This window comes from Diachasma alloeum, unplaced genomic scaffold (genome assembly GCF_001412515.2).
Source record: "Diachasma alloeum isolate Michigan unplaced genomic scaffold, Dall2.0 Dall_scaffold_00534, whole genome shotgun sequence".
Lineage (NCBI taxonomy): Eukaryota > Metazoa > Arthropoda > Insecta > Hymenoptera > Braconidae > Diachasma > Diachasma alloeum.
In genome coordinates, this window is record NW_021680666.1 from 21833 (window position 1) to 40011 (window position 18179).

An 18179-nucleotide genomic window follows, 5' to 3' on the forward strand; every position below is an offset into this window, starting at 1 on the left:
GCGTGTTGAGCATGTTGGGAGGCAAATGTAGCACGTGAAAATGAAAAAAACAAGTCTACGGGGGATGACATCTGTCTAGCTCTACCAAAATCTACCTGAGGGCCAGTTTTTGGACAGAGAAGATCTCTGGAAGACTTTATTATTCGCATCTCCTTGTGGTACATTTGAAATTCGGGAGGTGGGTTGTGATACACGTGAAGATGGGTAGAGTTATCAACCGACAGCTCATTTCGGTAGAGTTTTTAATCTATTGGTTACTTTTTCACTGACGAAATGCAGATATCTGTGCTGAATGATAGAGTAGATCTTCGATGGGGATCCGAATTTTGACCATTTCGAAAGCTTCAAAATAACTTTTTTTGCTGATAGAGTGACGAATCTACCGGAAAAGAGATTTTGGTTGACGACTCTAGTGTTCTACCGCGTGTTGAGAATGTTGGGAAGCAAATGTAGCACGCGAAAACAACAATAACAAGTCTACCGGGGATCACATCTGCCTAGCTCTACCAAAATTTACCTGAGGGCCAGTTTTTGGACAGAGACGATCTCTGGAAGACTTTATTATTTGCATCTCCTTGTGATACATTTGAAATTCAAGAGGTGGGTTGTGATACATGTGAAAATGGATAGAGTTTTCAACCAACAGCTCATTTCGGTAGAGTTCGTAATCTACCGGTTACTTTTTCACTGACGAAATGCAGATATTTGTGCCGAATAATAGAGTAAATCTTCGATTCGGAATACCATTTTTTGCGAAGGTCGTCTCGAACTTTAAAGTAAAAAAAAACTTGGTCAATTTGAATCGTTGATTTTGGAGATACTGAGGAATTTCACATCGCTGTTGTTCAGTCGAATAATTGGTTTCGGTGGAATAGATCTGCAAGACTTATGTCTTGTTAAATATATCTGCTGTGGAGAACCATTCTTACAATACCAAATTCTTCATCGAAATATGACGTATGAGGTTTTAATGCAGAGAATCCTACTGAGGTCTCTAAGCACTTGAATGAGGACTTGATAACTGTGGGGAATTGGAAAAACTGAAAATAATTGGATGTGAGATGGGGATAATTGGATGGGGAGGTCTTAGAGGGGATGATAGTTGAGTTTAAGGATGTAGGTTTGATCTTTGGGTTCGTTAAAGTGAATTGGTATCGACATTTTTCTTTTGTTACTTAAACTATAAAAATTCTGTAATTATGAATCTGCAGTGGAATTGAAAGGGTTCTGGGAGAAGATGTCATCAAACATTTTTTAGCCGATAAAATTCTGTGGAAATGATCGCAAAAATGAAAGATTACCCCACATCTGGAACAAATTCACCTCTTCGAATAACTTCACAATTGCTGAAAAACCACACAAGAATATCTCAAGCATGAAAACCTCACTTCACCGAATTAGAATCCCCAATTAATCAACACTCGAAACTAGACAGCATTTGTCAATGAAAAGACGTTCGAATTCCCCTGAATATACCAAGGAAACTCGAGATAATTTCACAGAATACCTTTACAAATACTAGACTCCATGGTGGATTCTGGTTTAACATTGAAATCACCAATTAAACACATTGTTCATGTGGGTTAGTAAATACCTTAAAATACTGATAGAAGCGTTTTCTAGCATTAAATTATGAATTAGATAATAAAAATAATCAATACACGATTTATGCTTCGCGTTACCTGTAATGCACAAGCAATTAATCCACCCATTCCTCCCTTATTACCTATTTATTTCAAATTAATCGTTAAATTTGGACGGATTTACTGAAATACTACCACAATTAAATAAATAAAAAAATTCTAGAGTATTTGAGTATCACAGACTCTCGATAAATAGTTAAATGACTCGATGAATAAATAAATAAATGTATGTAAATGTCTAGTGACTAGTGAAATTGACTTGAATTCTTGATAATACGATTATTTCATTTTAAAATACCCTTTGTAAATAATTCATGGCAGTTATCAGCCCTTTTAATACTCGGAATTGATTCATCTACCTATTAATAATGAAGCCCGTGAGTTGGGAAGGGGACTAATAGGGCTTGGCAGCCTCTTTGGCTCTTTTGTGTTCCACCTTCAGTCGTTTAGTGCCTATGTGAAATCCATTCATCGTTTGTATTGCAGCAGCAGCACTTGTTGGATTGTCGTATGATACAAAACCTACGGAAATTAATTACACGATAATTAGAATGAACATTGTGGAACTTTAGCGTCTCAGTGCAGTAACTCGAACATTTATTCCTCCACTAAGAGAAAAATCGACATATCACAAAAAAAATTTCTTGAGCGAAAAACGTCGCATACATATTTGATCAATTTGTGGTAGATTTCAGACAAGAAATCGGTGCTCTTTGGGCTAAGGAGGAAGTTACTGAATGAAAAGGTGATGTCTTCTTTCGAAATGAGATAATATTCCTTAAAAGATAAGAATAGTTTGACAGAAGGAGAAGAAGATATTGCTTCCCTTCGAACTCAAAGGGATTGAGCGTAAGCGGCGGTTATATATTTTTAATATCTGGAGGTTTTCCTCTGCATAAACTCTCTATTCATTCAATATGAAACTCGGATTCATGATTCACTGAATCGAAGCTTTTAATATTTTTAGTAATTTTCTTATCTTCTTATACGAAAAAACCAATTTCTTGTGGCAAGCAATTCTCACTTTATCGTGAAATGTTCATGTTCAAGTCATGAACACTTCAACGAAATCTGACATTGTCTGACACATTATCCGGACTTCTTATCCGAAGAAATTTATTCTCAAAAGATATTTGGCGCAAGAAATCAGTTTTGTGATATTATGACGATGTTTCTCTCAGTGTGGGATTTATTGAATTATTCACTTACCGAAGCACCTGCTCATGTTGGTTTTGAGATCAACAACGACTTTGGCCGATAGCATATTACCAAATTGTACGAATGTCGATGCAAGATCCATATCAGTGAATTCTTGGGGCAGATGGTAGATGAATAAATTGCATCCCTCTGGTCCCTCAATTTGCTTGCCAGCAGCATTTGCTATCATGGCTTGCTGCTGAGCAGCCAGTGCAGCAGCAGCTATTGCTGTTGTGCTATTTGTTGTCGTAAGTGTTGGAAATCCTTTTGAAATTCATTAGTTTCGTTAGTCGCTGGGTATTAATTAATCCGATCAGTTATCAACGATTAAAACGACACTTCATGCCGCGGAAGCTTATTTATCGAATAGATAAAACTTCTAATCAGCTACTGTCACAAATAATTTTGATTTATGATCAAGTAGTGCGGATTGACTATGTAGTGGCAAACGTCCAGAATGTTTCACCTGTTTTCGGCATATCATTTGAACTCCACAGTTGGTAGGTAACAATTTGGACTTATGCCAGTTACAATGCATCGTGGAAATTTAATTGCCAGGGATACTACTGGACGTCAACGGTACACATTTGTATCAACATTCTCACGATATTTCTAGTATTTTTTCTTTTTCGTCATTGTGCGGAGCAAAAGAGAATGAGAAAACAAATTGAAGGAGTTTTGAGAAGAAGGGAGAGAGAATTCCGGGGATTCTTAACTTTCAAGAAGTATAGAAGAATAGAAACGTTTTTGGTGAAGGGAGAGCAGAAGAAATTCTAGAGATATTCTAGCAGTTAAACGAAAATAATCAACTACTTAAGCGATTTTTCTTGTAAATACTCGCGCTATTACTCACTATGCAACTCTTTCTTTTCCACCGTGACTGTTGTTTTTCCAATGAGAGCTTCAATACGTATTTTTCATTTTATTTTTTTGTGATTGAATTTCAAGCGTTATGGTTTCAATCAAGTTGAATAAGGTTTTATGCAGAAATTGAAGAATTATTTGGTGAAAACAATTGGTTGATCGAATGTCTTATTCAACTTGACGATGAAATTATAACGTTAACATGATGGTAATTTACCTGCATATTGCTGTAGACTCGAATAAGCACTTGTCAATGAGTCCTGAATGCCACTCAGTGGTGATGCAGTCAGTGAATTGAGCGTGAGAGACGTCACTGGATTGAAACTGTTACCAGTGGACCCTGAAATATCAAGCAATGTTGAGAATTAAAGGGGTTATTGCCACTTGTTAAAACCAAATAGTCAACCTATGCGGTATCATGCTTTTGGATTAAAAGCTCAAGCGTCAGACGATAAAGTCTATGCGTTATGATCGTTAAATTGATCTTGTTTTTGTTCGCGGCGAGCCTCACCTGTGCTTCCTGTTTTCCCGAGCAGGGCAGCTTGACATAAAAGCAAGTGACAAGTTCTTTAAGACTGTTTCATCAATTCTAGATTAATTGCACTGTTTAATAGATACAATACAAGATACAGAGTGATTGCAACGGTTAAAGCAACGGAATTTGATTTGTCATTTATACACTTTAGAATTTTTTGAATGAAATTTCGCGGAATTTTGACACTAAAAATTGCAAATTTTTGGGAAAAATCGATGGAAAGTGGAAATTTTAGTTCAATTATTTCATGAGAATCAATAGAAATCAGGAAAGTCAGGGTAATTTGGTAATGAATATTCATGATTTGATTGAAAATTCAAGAATTTCATGGAATTTTAGTGAAAATTCATAATTTTTTTTACCCTCAATTGAATTGAATGTGAATTTCCTGAAAAAAATTATGAATTGTCCATGATATTCCATTTCCTTTTCAACCGTGTATTTTAACAATTCAGTGTTCCGCCTTGTTGACAAATCAATAATTTGTCATCATAAATTCTTAACGTGAATTGCAGTTTTTTTAATGCGTCATCATAATCCCATATTAAGACCGTTTCATCAATTCTAGATTAATTGCACTGTTTATTAGGTAGAATACAGGGCACAGAATGATTGCAATGGCTGAAGCAACGGAATTTGATTTGTCATTTATTCACTTTTACAATTTTTTGAATGAAATTTCGAGGAATTTCGACATCGCAAATTTCAAATTTTTGGGTAAAATCGATGGTGAGTGGAAATTTTAGTTCAATTATTTCATGAGAATTAATAAAAATCAGAAAAATCCAGGGTAATTTGGTAATAAACATTCATGATTTGATTGAAAATTGAAGAAATTCGTGGAATTTCAGTGAAATTTCGTAATTTTTTTACCCTAAACTAAATTAAATGTGAGTCTCCTGAAAATTAATAGTCAATTGTCCATGAAATTTAAGGCTGGCCCGGTGGCTTGGCGCAATGGGTAAGTTCGTTGCCTCACATGCAAAAGGTTCCGAGTTCAAATCCCGGCCGGGTAGAATCGTGCGATCTAACCATTTAAAGTCTTGATCATCATTGCAGTATACTCTAACCGGGTCGAAGCGATGTAAAATAACGATAAAAAAAAATTTAAGGCTGTTTTGCCCATGTACACAATTTCAGATGTACACATAAGAGTTGCACACAATTAATTGCACACACATATTTGTTTTTCACACAGTTTTTTTACACACCGTTGAATCACACGGGATGTTTTCCACGCTTTCATGTGCATATATCCGAGTTACACACCCACATTGATGAATCACACATTACTGAATTACACAAAATGTTTTCCACATTTGAAATTATCGGTGTGAAATAGTTTCGCATGTATGTAACTCAAGTTGGGGCGTGTGTAACTCAATTTGAGGCGTGTGTAACTCAATTTGAAGCGTGTGTGACTGAATTCGATGTGTGTGTAACTCAATTTCCACTGTGTATATTTGAATTTTGAAATTGTTTCACTTGATTTCACATAACGCAATTATTTAACAATGACTATCAAAAATTATTCCTGAAATATGTATTGGCGAAATTCGTCAAAATCTCATGAAAACTCATCAAAAATCCAAAGAGGGAAAATTGAAGAGAATTTTTCCCTTTTCCCGGGCTGTTGGGGTGCTGTTCTTGCTGGGGGGCAGTCAAGAGACTGATACGATTAACAATGTTCCTAATGACCCCTGCACTAAAATAATACCGCATGACCCCGGCACAATTGTTTAAATCCGGTCATTTTACAGTTTGAAGTCGTTGGTTACCAAATTCCGATCGATATCCATCATCTTCCCTTCGAAAGATCGTTTTGATTTCCAATAGAAAATATTTGGGGGGTTCTCCTTTGGTGGAGATTCACTTTACGCACGCTCGTGAACTTTACGCACTCGTGCACAAAAACAACTACATTATCCCCACTACTGTTTCGAAAAGTGAACTCGGCAGGTACCACAAAAAATAGGATGTGTTACACGTGCGTGTGAAAAAGTGGAAATTTACGCACTAGTAACACAATATACTATTTCTTTCCAACAGTGTATTTTAACAATTCAACGTTCCGCTTTGTTGACGAATAAATAATTTCTCATCATAAATTTTTAACGTGCATTGCATGTTTTTTAATGCGTCGTCGTAATCCCATATAAATTGTTAAATATTTTTTAGTATTTGTTAATACTGTACCAGGCAATACGACACGTACATAGTGACATACCTGCCGTTGAATTACCCAATCCAGTCAGTGCTATAAAAACAATTGGTTCTCTCATTAATAAAATGGATACATAATGCATCGACATATTTATCAAACTGTTAATTGAATACAGTGGACTTACAGCTCGGCTGCACTTGCAGATTACTGCTGCCACCAGTCATTGCCGCTAGTGTTACTAAATCTTGCATACTCATTGGTGATACAGCAGCATTTGCTGAAATATTATGTAATTTCAAGTATTGAATTATTCATCTTGGGTATTTTTTTTCGTATCGAGGGAACGGAATGTTGAAAAACATTGAGGCGAGGACATTGAAAAAATAATAGAATTACTCTTATGATTCGATAATTAATTATCGGGAGAAGTAATCATTTGTACTGATGTGGACTCGCCGTTGGGTTTATTTAATTTTTCTAATTGATTGAATTATTGGACATTGAGAATTACTTGTTAAGGGGTAACGGAATCCGTCGCAAAAATTTGTTTTTTCGACCCATTTTTCTCCGATTGTGTAATATAAACCCAATATAAATGGCTGAAATATAACAGGCTGAAATTTTCACTAAGTATTGAGGGGAGACTAAGTGTTGTCCTTCATTTATTATTTTTCAGATTTTTCGCAAAAAAAATGCAGACAACTAAACAACACAGCTGATGCTAAAAAATAATAGATGGACGACAACGTTGTCCCCCTCAATGCTTAAGGAAAATTTCAGCCATTTATATTAGACACAATCGGAGAAAAATCGGTTGAAAAAACAATTTTTTGCGACGGCTTCCGTTACCCCTTAATTAATTATTATTACTTCATTTTAAGTAAAGGTTCTCGGGAAAGTTGAAAATTTCATGAAATATTTTCATTGAATAGTAACTTTAAGGCCGGATGGATTGTCTTTCGAACGTGATCTTGGTTGTTTTTTTTTCATTTTGATAATCTGAAATGATCTCCAATAGCTATTCAATTTTACACAGTCCTGGAGTCTCGGAAAATTATGATTGTACAATTAAAAAAACATTGAAAAAAAGCTGAACATTTTCAATGAGCGTTTTTAAATAATATTGGGAAATGAATCCAATAGGGAGGAAATTTCAAATTAATAATTTGATATATCTAATGGCTGTCAGATCGTTAGTTACCGTGATAAATTATCCATTCACCATTTTCTCTCCATCGAACTTATTTCTTAATCTTTATTAAAAACGCCCTTTCAAGATAATCAGTTTTTTTCTACTTTTTTTGATTGTACAATCATTGTTTTTAGGGACTCCTGCGTAATGTTAAATCCAATGGAAATTGTGATATATTTTACATTATAAAGATGGAGAAACAATCTAGATAACATTCGAAATATAATCCACCTGGATTTTGAAATTATTACTGTAATAATCGCGTTTCAAATGCATTGCAAGTGGAAACGGAAATGCATTAGTCTGGCTGTGATTGAATGAACATGAGGAAAGGATCAAAGTAAATCCCAACGAAAATGTGAGAATTCGAAGGGGGGAAAAAAACACTAACCGTACTCACCGGTGGAATTACCGAGGGATGCTAGTGTAGCGAGACCCTGAAGATTAGCTTGACTGATCTCGGGTGAGCTTGGTACAGCCGGGGCTGCCGCAGCTTGTGATGCGGTTGCAGCACTCAGTCCTAGGTGTTGTTGAAGCAGCAATTGATGTTGCACACTTGATAATGCACTGGCAGCTCCGGTATTACTCGCTACTGGGGTTGCAGCACTTGAACTCGCTTGCAATTGCTGAAGTAACTGGAGTGACGTTGTTGGCGCTAGTGTGGGTGTATCGTTCTGGTGAAGAGAAGAAAATAAAATATGAGATGGCAAATGGAACGGGGAGAGATTCTTGTTCTGAAGAAAACTAGAATCACTTCGTCTGATTTGAAATTTGGAAGAATGTTAACGTCATATGGGAAATGTTTTATGCGTTTCGCAGACTAATGCATCGAGAACATTTCCTTATGTCAAAGGGAATCGTAAATTGTACCGGGGAAAGTTCAGCAACTACTTTTCCTCGAGCATTCGCTGTAATTTCATTTCAACAGAAAATTCATTTGAGGGAGTTTTTTGAGAGAAACTTTGATGATGAAAATTTTACATCGTGAATTTAGAGGAATTTTCTTTTTTTATTGCGGACATTTTTTGGAAATTTTTATTGTTTTTCAGTTTCACTGGAATTTCAGGGAATTTTATCCAAATTCCATTCGGAAGCAAATTGCTAATTGATTAGCAAAAATTTGTTGACTATATTATGACGAAAGCAATTTCCCACTTATTTCAACGTACGTTCGTTAAATAAGGCGGTGTGGTCATATTGACAGCAGCAATGTTCCACAAGTTGGCCTGCAACTGCTGCATCCTCTTCTGGTCCTTCTCCTTCTGCGTGTCAGCGAACTTGACCACTAATGGTGACGAACACCCCTAGAGCAAAAAAGAGAAATTTCCAAATTCATGCTGTTAAATTATTGAATAATCAATTGTTATTTCAATTGTTGGAATTCCACTGGATTGCCGGGTTGAATGTGAAATGTAGAGGTGGGATTTCACGATTTTCATTCAAACCCAAGAATGTGCATATCGAGAAATGAAATGGGGGTACCGTCTGCCTAGAGACGTACTGAGTTTTGTACATTGGTAGAGTGGAACTTACCGCCGGAAATATTCATGATATTAAAATGAAATTGCCAAGAGTCTCGCGTGCCTTGGCAACTCATACGAGTAGTCGAGGAACTATCGATAACTACTCCCCATGCGCTCACTAAAAACGTCTGATATAGTCTCTAAAAACCAATTAGGAAAATTCATTTCCGTTTTGGAATAAATTTCGGGGGTAATTGATGGCAGTGAACGTCTCTATTCAGTCGTGGGTAATTAATAACATTTTAATCGAGTTTATTTATGCAGTGGAAAGTTGAAATGGATTGAGTTTTTTGTTGATTAAGGCTTCCTTTTTGATTGTGTTATGCTTCGTGATGTATTTTTTAGAGCTATTTATTTTTGATTATGGGCATCATTATTATTTATTGAGTCGATCGTAATAGTTTTTTATAATGAATGTGAAGATAATATTGATGATGATAATGATGATATAGACGCGCTGTTATGAATCCTGAATTTTCTAACTTTGCTGAATAATTTCATATAAATATAATGTGCGCGCGTGTATATTACGTCTTTATATTTACTATTATTCGTGATTTACATACACTGAGAGAAAAATGACAAAATTTTCAAACAAGTCTTACTTGTGCCAAGAAAATAGTTTTTTGAAAATTATCAAAAAGGATTTTTTTGTGCTAAACATGCAGAGTGCGCCGGAATGAAAAATTTTTGATGCAAAAATAGATTCAGTAGTTAAAAAAAAATTGCATTCTCTGTCCACGCAAGAAATGTCATTTCGTCTCCTACGTTATTCGATACTCCCATACCTATTTTGCTCCCGAAAAATCTTTGTTTTGTGCGAAACAAGGGATAGCAGTTTTTCGTTTTGGCTGTCTAATAATCACAGACAAGAAATGAACCCTTAAATGAAACAATAATAATGATATGATAGCAATCTGGTAACTTAGGGATAAAATATTTGTTGATGAATCATCCTCTATATGAGATATTTTAATTCTGGAAAGGCACCGTCTGATGTGAATTATCCGCCTGTTGAGCCAAATATTTCGTTGCTATTTCTGCTTGAAAGCAGAACAATTATTCATGTTTGAGACTTTCAAATTCCAATCAAACAAATTCTTTTTTGGCAATTTTCAACTAGCGATTTTGTTGGCCCGAACAAGACTTTTTTGACAACGTGTTTGTTTTTCTCTCGGTGTATGTAATTATTATGGATTAGTTTCGCATCTTTCTGTAGGCTTCGATGGGCTTCTGCCTGAAGCCTGTAATAAATACTAATAAATTCTAATACTATTCAGGGATAAAATCATGGTTTTTTGCAACTTTTGGTGAATTAGTATAGAATAGAATAGAATACTTTGTTTCCTTGATGCTACTATTGCAGTTCTACATCTACGAATTAGTATAGTTTGTACACGCAAAAAAATATACTTGAATTGAGTATATTTTATACCTGAATTAAGAATATGCATAGACCTGATTCGAGTATAAAATATATTTGATTCAAATACTCAATTCAGATTTTTTTTCGGTGTATACTTTAATGAATTGTATACACGGAGAGAAATATTCAGTAAAAACTACGGAACAATTCACGTAATTCGCAATGGGGAATCGTTTTCCGCCAATTTTTATAGGAATGGAAGAGAAAAAATCGGAAACGTTCAGTGAATTCTCAGGTTCATCACCGAACCAAGTACGAAATTGTCATGTCAGTTTTCCCGAAGAAGTAAAATCTTACAAAAACTTCCCGACTTATTGTGCCTCCAAAATCGACAATTCTTGAACGTTCAACAATTTTTATGAAAGTGGTGAGTTATTTCTGCGTTCTGTTCCGTAAAATTTCTCAATCGTTGGGGAAAAATTACGGAACGACTTGTTGTCCCCACAGCGGTGGGTCATCAGACGGGTGGTTAATTTTCACGGAACAAATCGTAGAATTTACATGGCTGTTCGTACAATTTCAGTTCCGACTCACACTTTTTATTGAATTTCACTTCGCTCGCGAATTACGTTTCGAAACATAATTTTTACGTTGTTCTTTCTGGTAATTTTTATTGAATTTTTCTCTCCGTGTAGACTTCAAATCTTCTGTCGAAAGATTGAAATGAGAGGAGAGAGAGGTGTGAATGAGAAAGTGATGAAGTACAAAGCTGAAGAGGTGGAAAAAGACCGACTGGAGGTAGAAGAACAGTGGTACATAGCAGATACTATCCTATTCCATTTCTTGGCTTGCAATAGTGATGATTCAGTCGTTGGGGTGCTTTGCACTTTGAGCTTCTTTCACGGTCTCAGCAAGTAGTTTTTCCCTTAGTCGAGTGCATTTTCACCCTACGAATGGATACATTATACCGCAAGGAGAGTTTTCCATGCTAACGTATAAAGGAGAATGTCTTTCATACGTGTGTATATGGAGTTTGTTTTGTTTTCATTTTTTTTTACTTCTTGGTTTGAATGGAAAAATTTGTTCACACACGATGCCTAGGCTATTTTCACCGGCTTTTTCAATGCATAAATCTTGGGTTATTTTCGGGATTTGGCATATTTTGCTTTCATTGCTCTCTCGGAGAGTCGATGCGGCGAAAGAGTGAATTTGCTCTTGTGAAAATTGGATATTCAATGGTATTTTTTAGCGCAAAAGAAATTAATTTGCAGAGAGAATGGATCAGGAAATATTTCTATTCACGTTATGTCGTGCAGAGTTGTTATCGAAGTAATAAAACCGAAAATTGATTAAAATAAATTTACATTCGACACGTTCTCAAACATCATAGGGTCCGAGGTATTTAAACCAGTGAAGTAAAACGGAATGAGATTGTCCATTCGCTTTTGATGTGTTTGACTTGGAAAAAGCCGGCAGTCTGCCAAAACACATTTGACACTGGTTTTGATGCCTATGTCAGTCACAGTGGTATGGTATTACGGGGCTATGAAAAGGGGCGTCAAAGTGGGTTTGGTGAATTAATAAAATCACGGAAAATGAGCTCAAGTTATTTGTTTTTGTATCGCTGGGAGTACACAGAGAAAAAAAATTATTTTTGCCAAATATTTATTTATTTGAAGAAACATTTATTTTTTCAAAATCGTATTTCTCCAATCGAGTCATTCTCAGGCGAGCCTGATTAGGTTTCAATTATAACATGTTGCTCTAGAAGATGACTCCAATGATTATTCATTTTTCCTAAATTTTTCATTTTCTGGAGGAAAGAATTTTGATAAAATTTTTAATGTTGATAATTATTGACGGAGTTCACTCACGATCATAAATAACATGATCCTATTTGCTAAAGATGAAAGAAACGTGAAGTTGTTTTGTATTGAAATATCTCGAAACTGCCTGACCGCTAATCCTCATTTCTGATTGATCAATGAGTCACGTGAAATAGTCGCTGAAAAAAATCCCCGGTATTTTCTTATAATGCTAAAAAAAATTCTGCGTCATATTTTTCATTTTTTCATGTGTGAAGTTTCTCTTTATATGGAGAAATAGGATATTGAAAAAATGAATACTTCTCTCAAGCAAACGGATATTTGGCAAAAATAATTTTTTTTCTTGGTGTAAGCAACATTGGGCTTGAATGGCAATGAGGGAGACAAAATTTTTGCGGTAACTTACCTCCATTGTACGAGAGTGGTGTAGGGCTTTGATGGCATTTATGGCATATTGTTTACTCGCAAATGTGACAAATGCACAACCTCTACTCTGTCCAGTACTGTTATCACGGAGTACTGAGCACTCTTCTATTGCACCATACACATCGAACATGTTTCTGACGTCATTCTCTGTGTACTTCTTGGATAACATGCCCACGAATAGTTTTCGATCTATAACAGAATGAAAGAGAAAATGTCGATAAATTTCCTGTTGAATTGTTTTTAATGGATTACATTGCGCAGTATCTCATGAACAAATGATGCTATTTGGATGAGTCAGGTCTCATTTTTAAGGTATTTTTTCAAACTTGAAAATGAGACCTGATGATTGAAATTTCACTCTGCCAAACCGAAGATTTTCAGGATTAACAAAAAAGTCTCTTCTTTAGATTTCAATAAAATTGTCTTTATTCAATCTGCGATATATTTTGAACAAATTATGCGATTTTGAAGAGTCAAGTCTCATTTTAAAGGTTGAAAAAATAGCTTGAAAATGAGTTCAGACGCGTCTAATTTCACTTTGCCGTTCTTGAGTTACTCATGATAAAAAACGCCTTTGATTTTTGAAGAATGATTTTCTTTGTGAATACTTGGATTGATAGTTTTTGTTGCTTATAATTTCAATTCCTATATAATATATCAGTTCTTTTGCATCGACTTCAATAGTATGCAACAGTTTTGACGCATTCCCCAAGAATTTTAACTACAACAATTGAATTCTTCGCCTCCGATCAATAGCGCGTGACACCTGACCCGAAAAGACTTGTGTCTCACTCTCCTCCTTCCTGTCGGTATGTCATTAGTCATGTGGCTCATTAGTATGGAGGCCTGACCACGACGAAGGAAGTGACAACAGAGTCACGAACTGTGATCCATCCGCAAACTGTCCAGAAACTTTAATCGTTGACTCTCAAATATTTCTCTTTCTCAACTTGAAAAAGATGTTCTCAACAGCTTTATGTCAAAGCACTCATTGTCCTGACATATGTATTCACACTTTCGTACCAATTCCCACTCCAATTTCGATAGTTATTCATTAGTATGGCATTTTGCAGTGAGACGATAAATATTTCACTGACTTCCTTTCGATTCTCCATCAACCTCACTCATTCCAGTCACATGAATCATTCGAATCATTGCATATTCAATAAACAATTCCTGCAAATTCTCTCAAGGACATGTGCCTTTAATTTCTATTCTGTGTAGTACGTCATCAGAGTTGATCGTCTTAAAATACCATTGAGATTACAGAGATCCGATTACTTTTTCTGCTGTCGTATCGTCTTGAATCGTGCATGTGTAGCTGAAATTCCAAGTGTTTTCCCTCGACAGAAGTTGTCTTCATGAATTTCTTTGTCTGAAATTAAGACACTTGTTTCCGGTTTTTTAAAACGCTTGTGGCGCCAGATTTAGGGGAGTCTACTATGAGTTTGAAATTTTTTATATGTCTAAAAACGAATAATTCTTAAAAAAAATTAATTCTCTATTGTTCGTTTGCCCCGCAGACGCTTAAAATATTGAAAATAATCCAGGACCTTCAATTTTTGAGCTACAAAGGCTGTTTTTCGAAATTCTTGAAAAAATGTGTACGATAACATTTACGAATTAGTTTTTTGAAATTTGAATCCTACATAGCCAATTTTGTTTTGTTTAATGTAACAATTTGCGCCGTTCATGTAAAATTGGCAGAAAAGTTATCCTTAAAATATTTTAAATATTCTCGATTCTTTCAGAAACATTTTTCGGGCTATTTTATATGAATGGTGAAATTCTTCATTTAAAAAATTACATAATAATAATCCGATAAAATTTTTCATTACCTATTTGAATTCTTCGCTATTTTTCTTGTATTCTATGAAAATGTGAGGATAGGAATTGAATTGATGGACATTGGTTTACTATTCGAAAAAATATATCAATTTTAAAATTTTCCCTAGACATTGAAAAATTAAAAATTCTTTTTTCGTGTTGATTTCGTTTCTCTTCCTCTTTTCACTTTCTTTCATCAGAATTAGACAATAGAAAGAAAATACGATGGTTTTTCTTCATTATTAAAAAAAAATGTTTTGAAATTTTCAAGATTGAAAAATCAATTTTTTTAATCTATTTCTGATTTTCCTTCCCTACATTTTCCGTATTTCCTGTTTCTGTGAACGGAATACGATGACATCAAATTACAAATGTTAATTTCCCTTCATTTTTTAAGAAGAAAAAAGCAATTTGAATAATTTCGAAAAGACATAAAAAAATCAATTTTTTTAATCTATTTCTGATTTTCCTTCCCTACATTTTCCGTATTTCCTGTTTCTGTGAACGGAATACGATGACATCAAATTACAAATGTTAATTTCCCTTCATTTTTTAAGAAGAAAAAGGCAATTTGAATAATTTCGAAAAGACATAAAAAAATCAATTTTTTCATTTTATTGATACTGATTGATGATGATCGATCTCTCTTTGCAATTTCCTTCTTCGGTTCCATTCAAATGGGATCAAAGGAATGTAAAATGTTCATATTTGTTCACATTTTCAAATCATTGGTACTAATTCATTTCAAGAAAAAGCAAGAAATGAAAAATTTTAGCTATGATTATCGAAAATTGTTTGTCGATCTGTATTCTCACGTGATTTATGGGGAATTCCTCTTCATTCAATGTTGTAACTTGTGAATTAAGGAACAAAAATTTATGTAACAACAAGAAGAATGAATAAAATTAAATTAATCTAATTGTGAAGACGGAAAGGGAAAGAAAATAAAATAACATAAGATAGTATACATTAATCTATACAAACGGGCGCGAAGCGAAACTCTCACACAGTTAACGAAATTAACTGTGTAAGAGTTGAATTTCAAAAAACTAATTCGTAATTGTTATTGCATACATTTTAAGCGTCTGCGGGACAAACGAACAAAAAAAATAGTAGATTATGTCATCAGGCGATAAAAGTATTATCTGGCGAATGTGGCCAGATAATACTCGCCTTCGGCTCGGATTATAATCACATTCGCCAGATAATGCTTTTATCGTTGTGTGACATATGATATTCTATGTCGCTGGGCCCGAAAACCGCGATTTAACCGAGCAAAGCGAGGTTAGAATCGCGGTTTATCGGGCCTAATGACAAATTAATTTTTTTTTATGATTATTAAATGTATGAGAAATCTTATTTCAATATGTAACCCGCGACTTTTAAAACTCATAGTAGTATTAAGTCATTTTCAGTGGCTTAAATTGAGCCGTTTCACCCCTTAAGTCATTTTTAGTGGCGTAAATTAAAACGTCCCGACGCCACTAGTTTGTACAGTGCGAAACATGAGTACAATATTCCCATTAAGTCATGGGGGTAAACATAACGGCATGAGGAGTGATTTAGACGTTTACCGGCATAGTAGCACCAAGTTGTACAGCTTTTCAGCGATGAGTAAAAAGACAATGAAGCGTTCCAATGTCTGAGTTTATAGGTAGGTGCAGTTTCGTCTCGGTACACTAAACGTTAGATGTAAGAGTGGTTGGTAAGTAGGTTGGGAGCTGCACGAGGGCACAGGTAGCTCTCCTTTTCTTCCCATACCCTTGGAGTCATTCTCTATGTGGTTTTATATACATGTATGCACATGAACATTTTTACTCGGCAGTTGTGTCTGTGTCGTTATGCTGTACGTGATGGAACAGCGTATCTTATTGCACAAGTCGTGTGGAGGCAACTGGCCTACGTTTCCTGTCGCAAACCATTGGGTATGTCATACGGTGTATGAAGACTAATCCAATCGTGAGGGACATTACATTCACCAGGAGTTTTTAGGTGTGCGGTTTTTGCAGGGGCATTTGAAAATCATACGACGTTTTTTTTTATTTTTAATGTCTTTGAAACCAATGAAGGGAGTGGGACTTCGTTGAAAAGTTAAATGGGTGTCTTGAGACAACTTCATTCTTGAGATTTTTAGTTATTGACGAGTAAAAGCAATGTATTCATCCCATAGCATTAGGAAAAGTTTAAATTTCATGGAAAAAATATGGAAATTTAAGATTTCACAGAAAATGCAATGAAATTTCAAGTTTTTGGGCAACAAAAAGACGAAATATTCCCAACTTAAATTTTCATGGAATACTTGAATTAAGGATATGCAAGTATCTTTTACAGTTCGGTACAGACCACACTATAGATTTAACTATTTTCAATCACTATTTATGAATAAAGAATTGAAATTGTTAAAACTTTCGGAAACTATTTTTTTAGACATGAAATCAAATTCTGACAAAATTCTGAATATGAATAAACTTGTTACGATTCCAAACAAATGATTTTTATAGTGGAAAATAGAATAAAACGATTGTCATAGTCGATTTTTTATAAATTATTTATAAAAAATGTTGGTAATTTTCAAAAATTGCAATTTTTAAATTATTTCATTAATCTTCCTTCAAAAGAAAACTTTCTATTTTTTTATATTTTTAAAATGGTTTCTAACGATTTAATATCGAAATTTCAATTCAGACCTACAAAGTTTAAATAATAAAATCATTGTAAAATGTACGGAAGCTTAGGGTCAAATGGGGCTCAAATGAAAGCTCTGATGTTCCACTAGAAAACTACACGGAAAGAAATATTCAATAAAAATTACGTATCTTTTCCATAATTCCGGAGGGCCATGTGGTTGTAGGAAATTTGAGGAAATTGTCGTGTAATTTTTACCTAAAATCACAGAATTTTTCCAAAGCGTTCCGTAATTATTACCTGAATCTCCTGTGAAAAATTACGATACCGTCACTTAAATTTTCTGAGTCGATTCCGTAATCGGTGAACGAACTGTGAGTTCCGTAATTTTTACTGAACATTTCTCTCCATGTAAAGAAGCATTTCTTTGGACAAAAAATAGCCAAAGTACTCGGATATCCTTAAAATTGAAAATTTCCATTCACTTTTCCCTGAAGTTTTAAATTTTCAAGAAGTGTTTCGAAAATTTCAGCGATAAATTTTTAACAGCGAAATCACCACTTCCATATTTTTCAAGCTTTTAATTTTTTCCCTTCACGTTAAAACAACTCAAGCGTCATTGACCCTTGAATAAAGCCACTGCCTCATGTTCTCCTCCTCCCCCCCCCCAATGAAGGGTTACTTTTTCGGCCAATGAATAAATTAGCTGTGGAAAAAAAGTGAGCATGAGGCAAAGGAACAAAAAACTTCATGCAGACATTCGAGACAGAAGCTAACGAGGCGCATCGAGTTCACCGTTCGCCTCCCGGCATTTCGTTCCCGTTTGATGTCGGCGCTCCACTGACACACTGCCTCCACGCTATCATCTCCATACTCGTCCTAAAGCTCTTCCTGTTATATCATTGGGCATTTTTTTTCGGTTCTTTTTTTTCGGTTCTGCGCATTTTTCGTAATCCTGTGTTTACAGTTTTGTAATATCACTGGGGGGGGG

The 18179-nt window shown here is 35.0% G+C and overlaps 1 protein-coding gene across 6 annotated transcripts in view; it reads right to left on the reverse strand.

Annotated features, from left to right (window-relative positions):
• Nucleotides 1-18179, reverse strand: part of LOC107042893 (CUGBP Elav-like family member 2) — a 147614-nt gene that overhangs the window by 3973 nt on the left and 125462 nt on the right. For 5 of the 6 annotated variants that reach the window (XM_015264136.1, XM_015264133.1, XM_015264134.1 and 2 more), the window contains 8 exons: nucleotides 12717-12925; nucleotides 8765-8899; nucleotides 7996-8269; nucleotides 6588-6680; nucleotides 6455-6496; nucleotides 3922-4044; nucleotides 2853-3104; nucleotides 2003-2165 (listed from right to left, as the gene is read on the reverse strand). In XM_015264136.1, the coding sequence (XP_015119622.1) occupies nucleotides 2038-2165; nucleotides 2853-3104; nucleotides 3922-4044; nucleotides 6455-6496; nucleotides 6588-6680; nucleotides 7996-8269; nucleotides 8765-8899; nucleotides 12717-12925 (1256 nt within the window). In that variant the 3' untranslated portion in view covers nucleotides 2003-2037. The remainder of the gene's footprint in view (nucleotides 1-2002; nucleotides 2166-2852; nucleotides 3105-3921; nucleotides 4045-6454; nucleotides 6497-6587; nucleotides 6681-7995; nucleotides 8270-8764; nucleotides 8900-12716; nucleotides 12926-18179) is intronic. The other variant, XM_015264137.1, reaches the window with a different exon arrangement.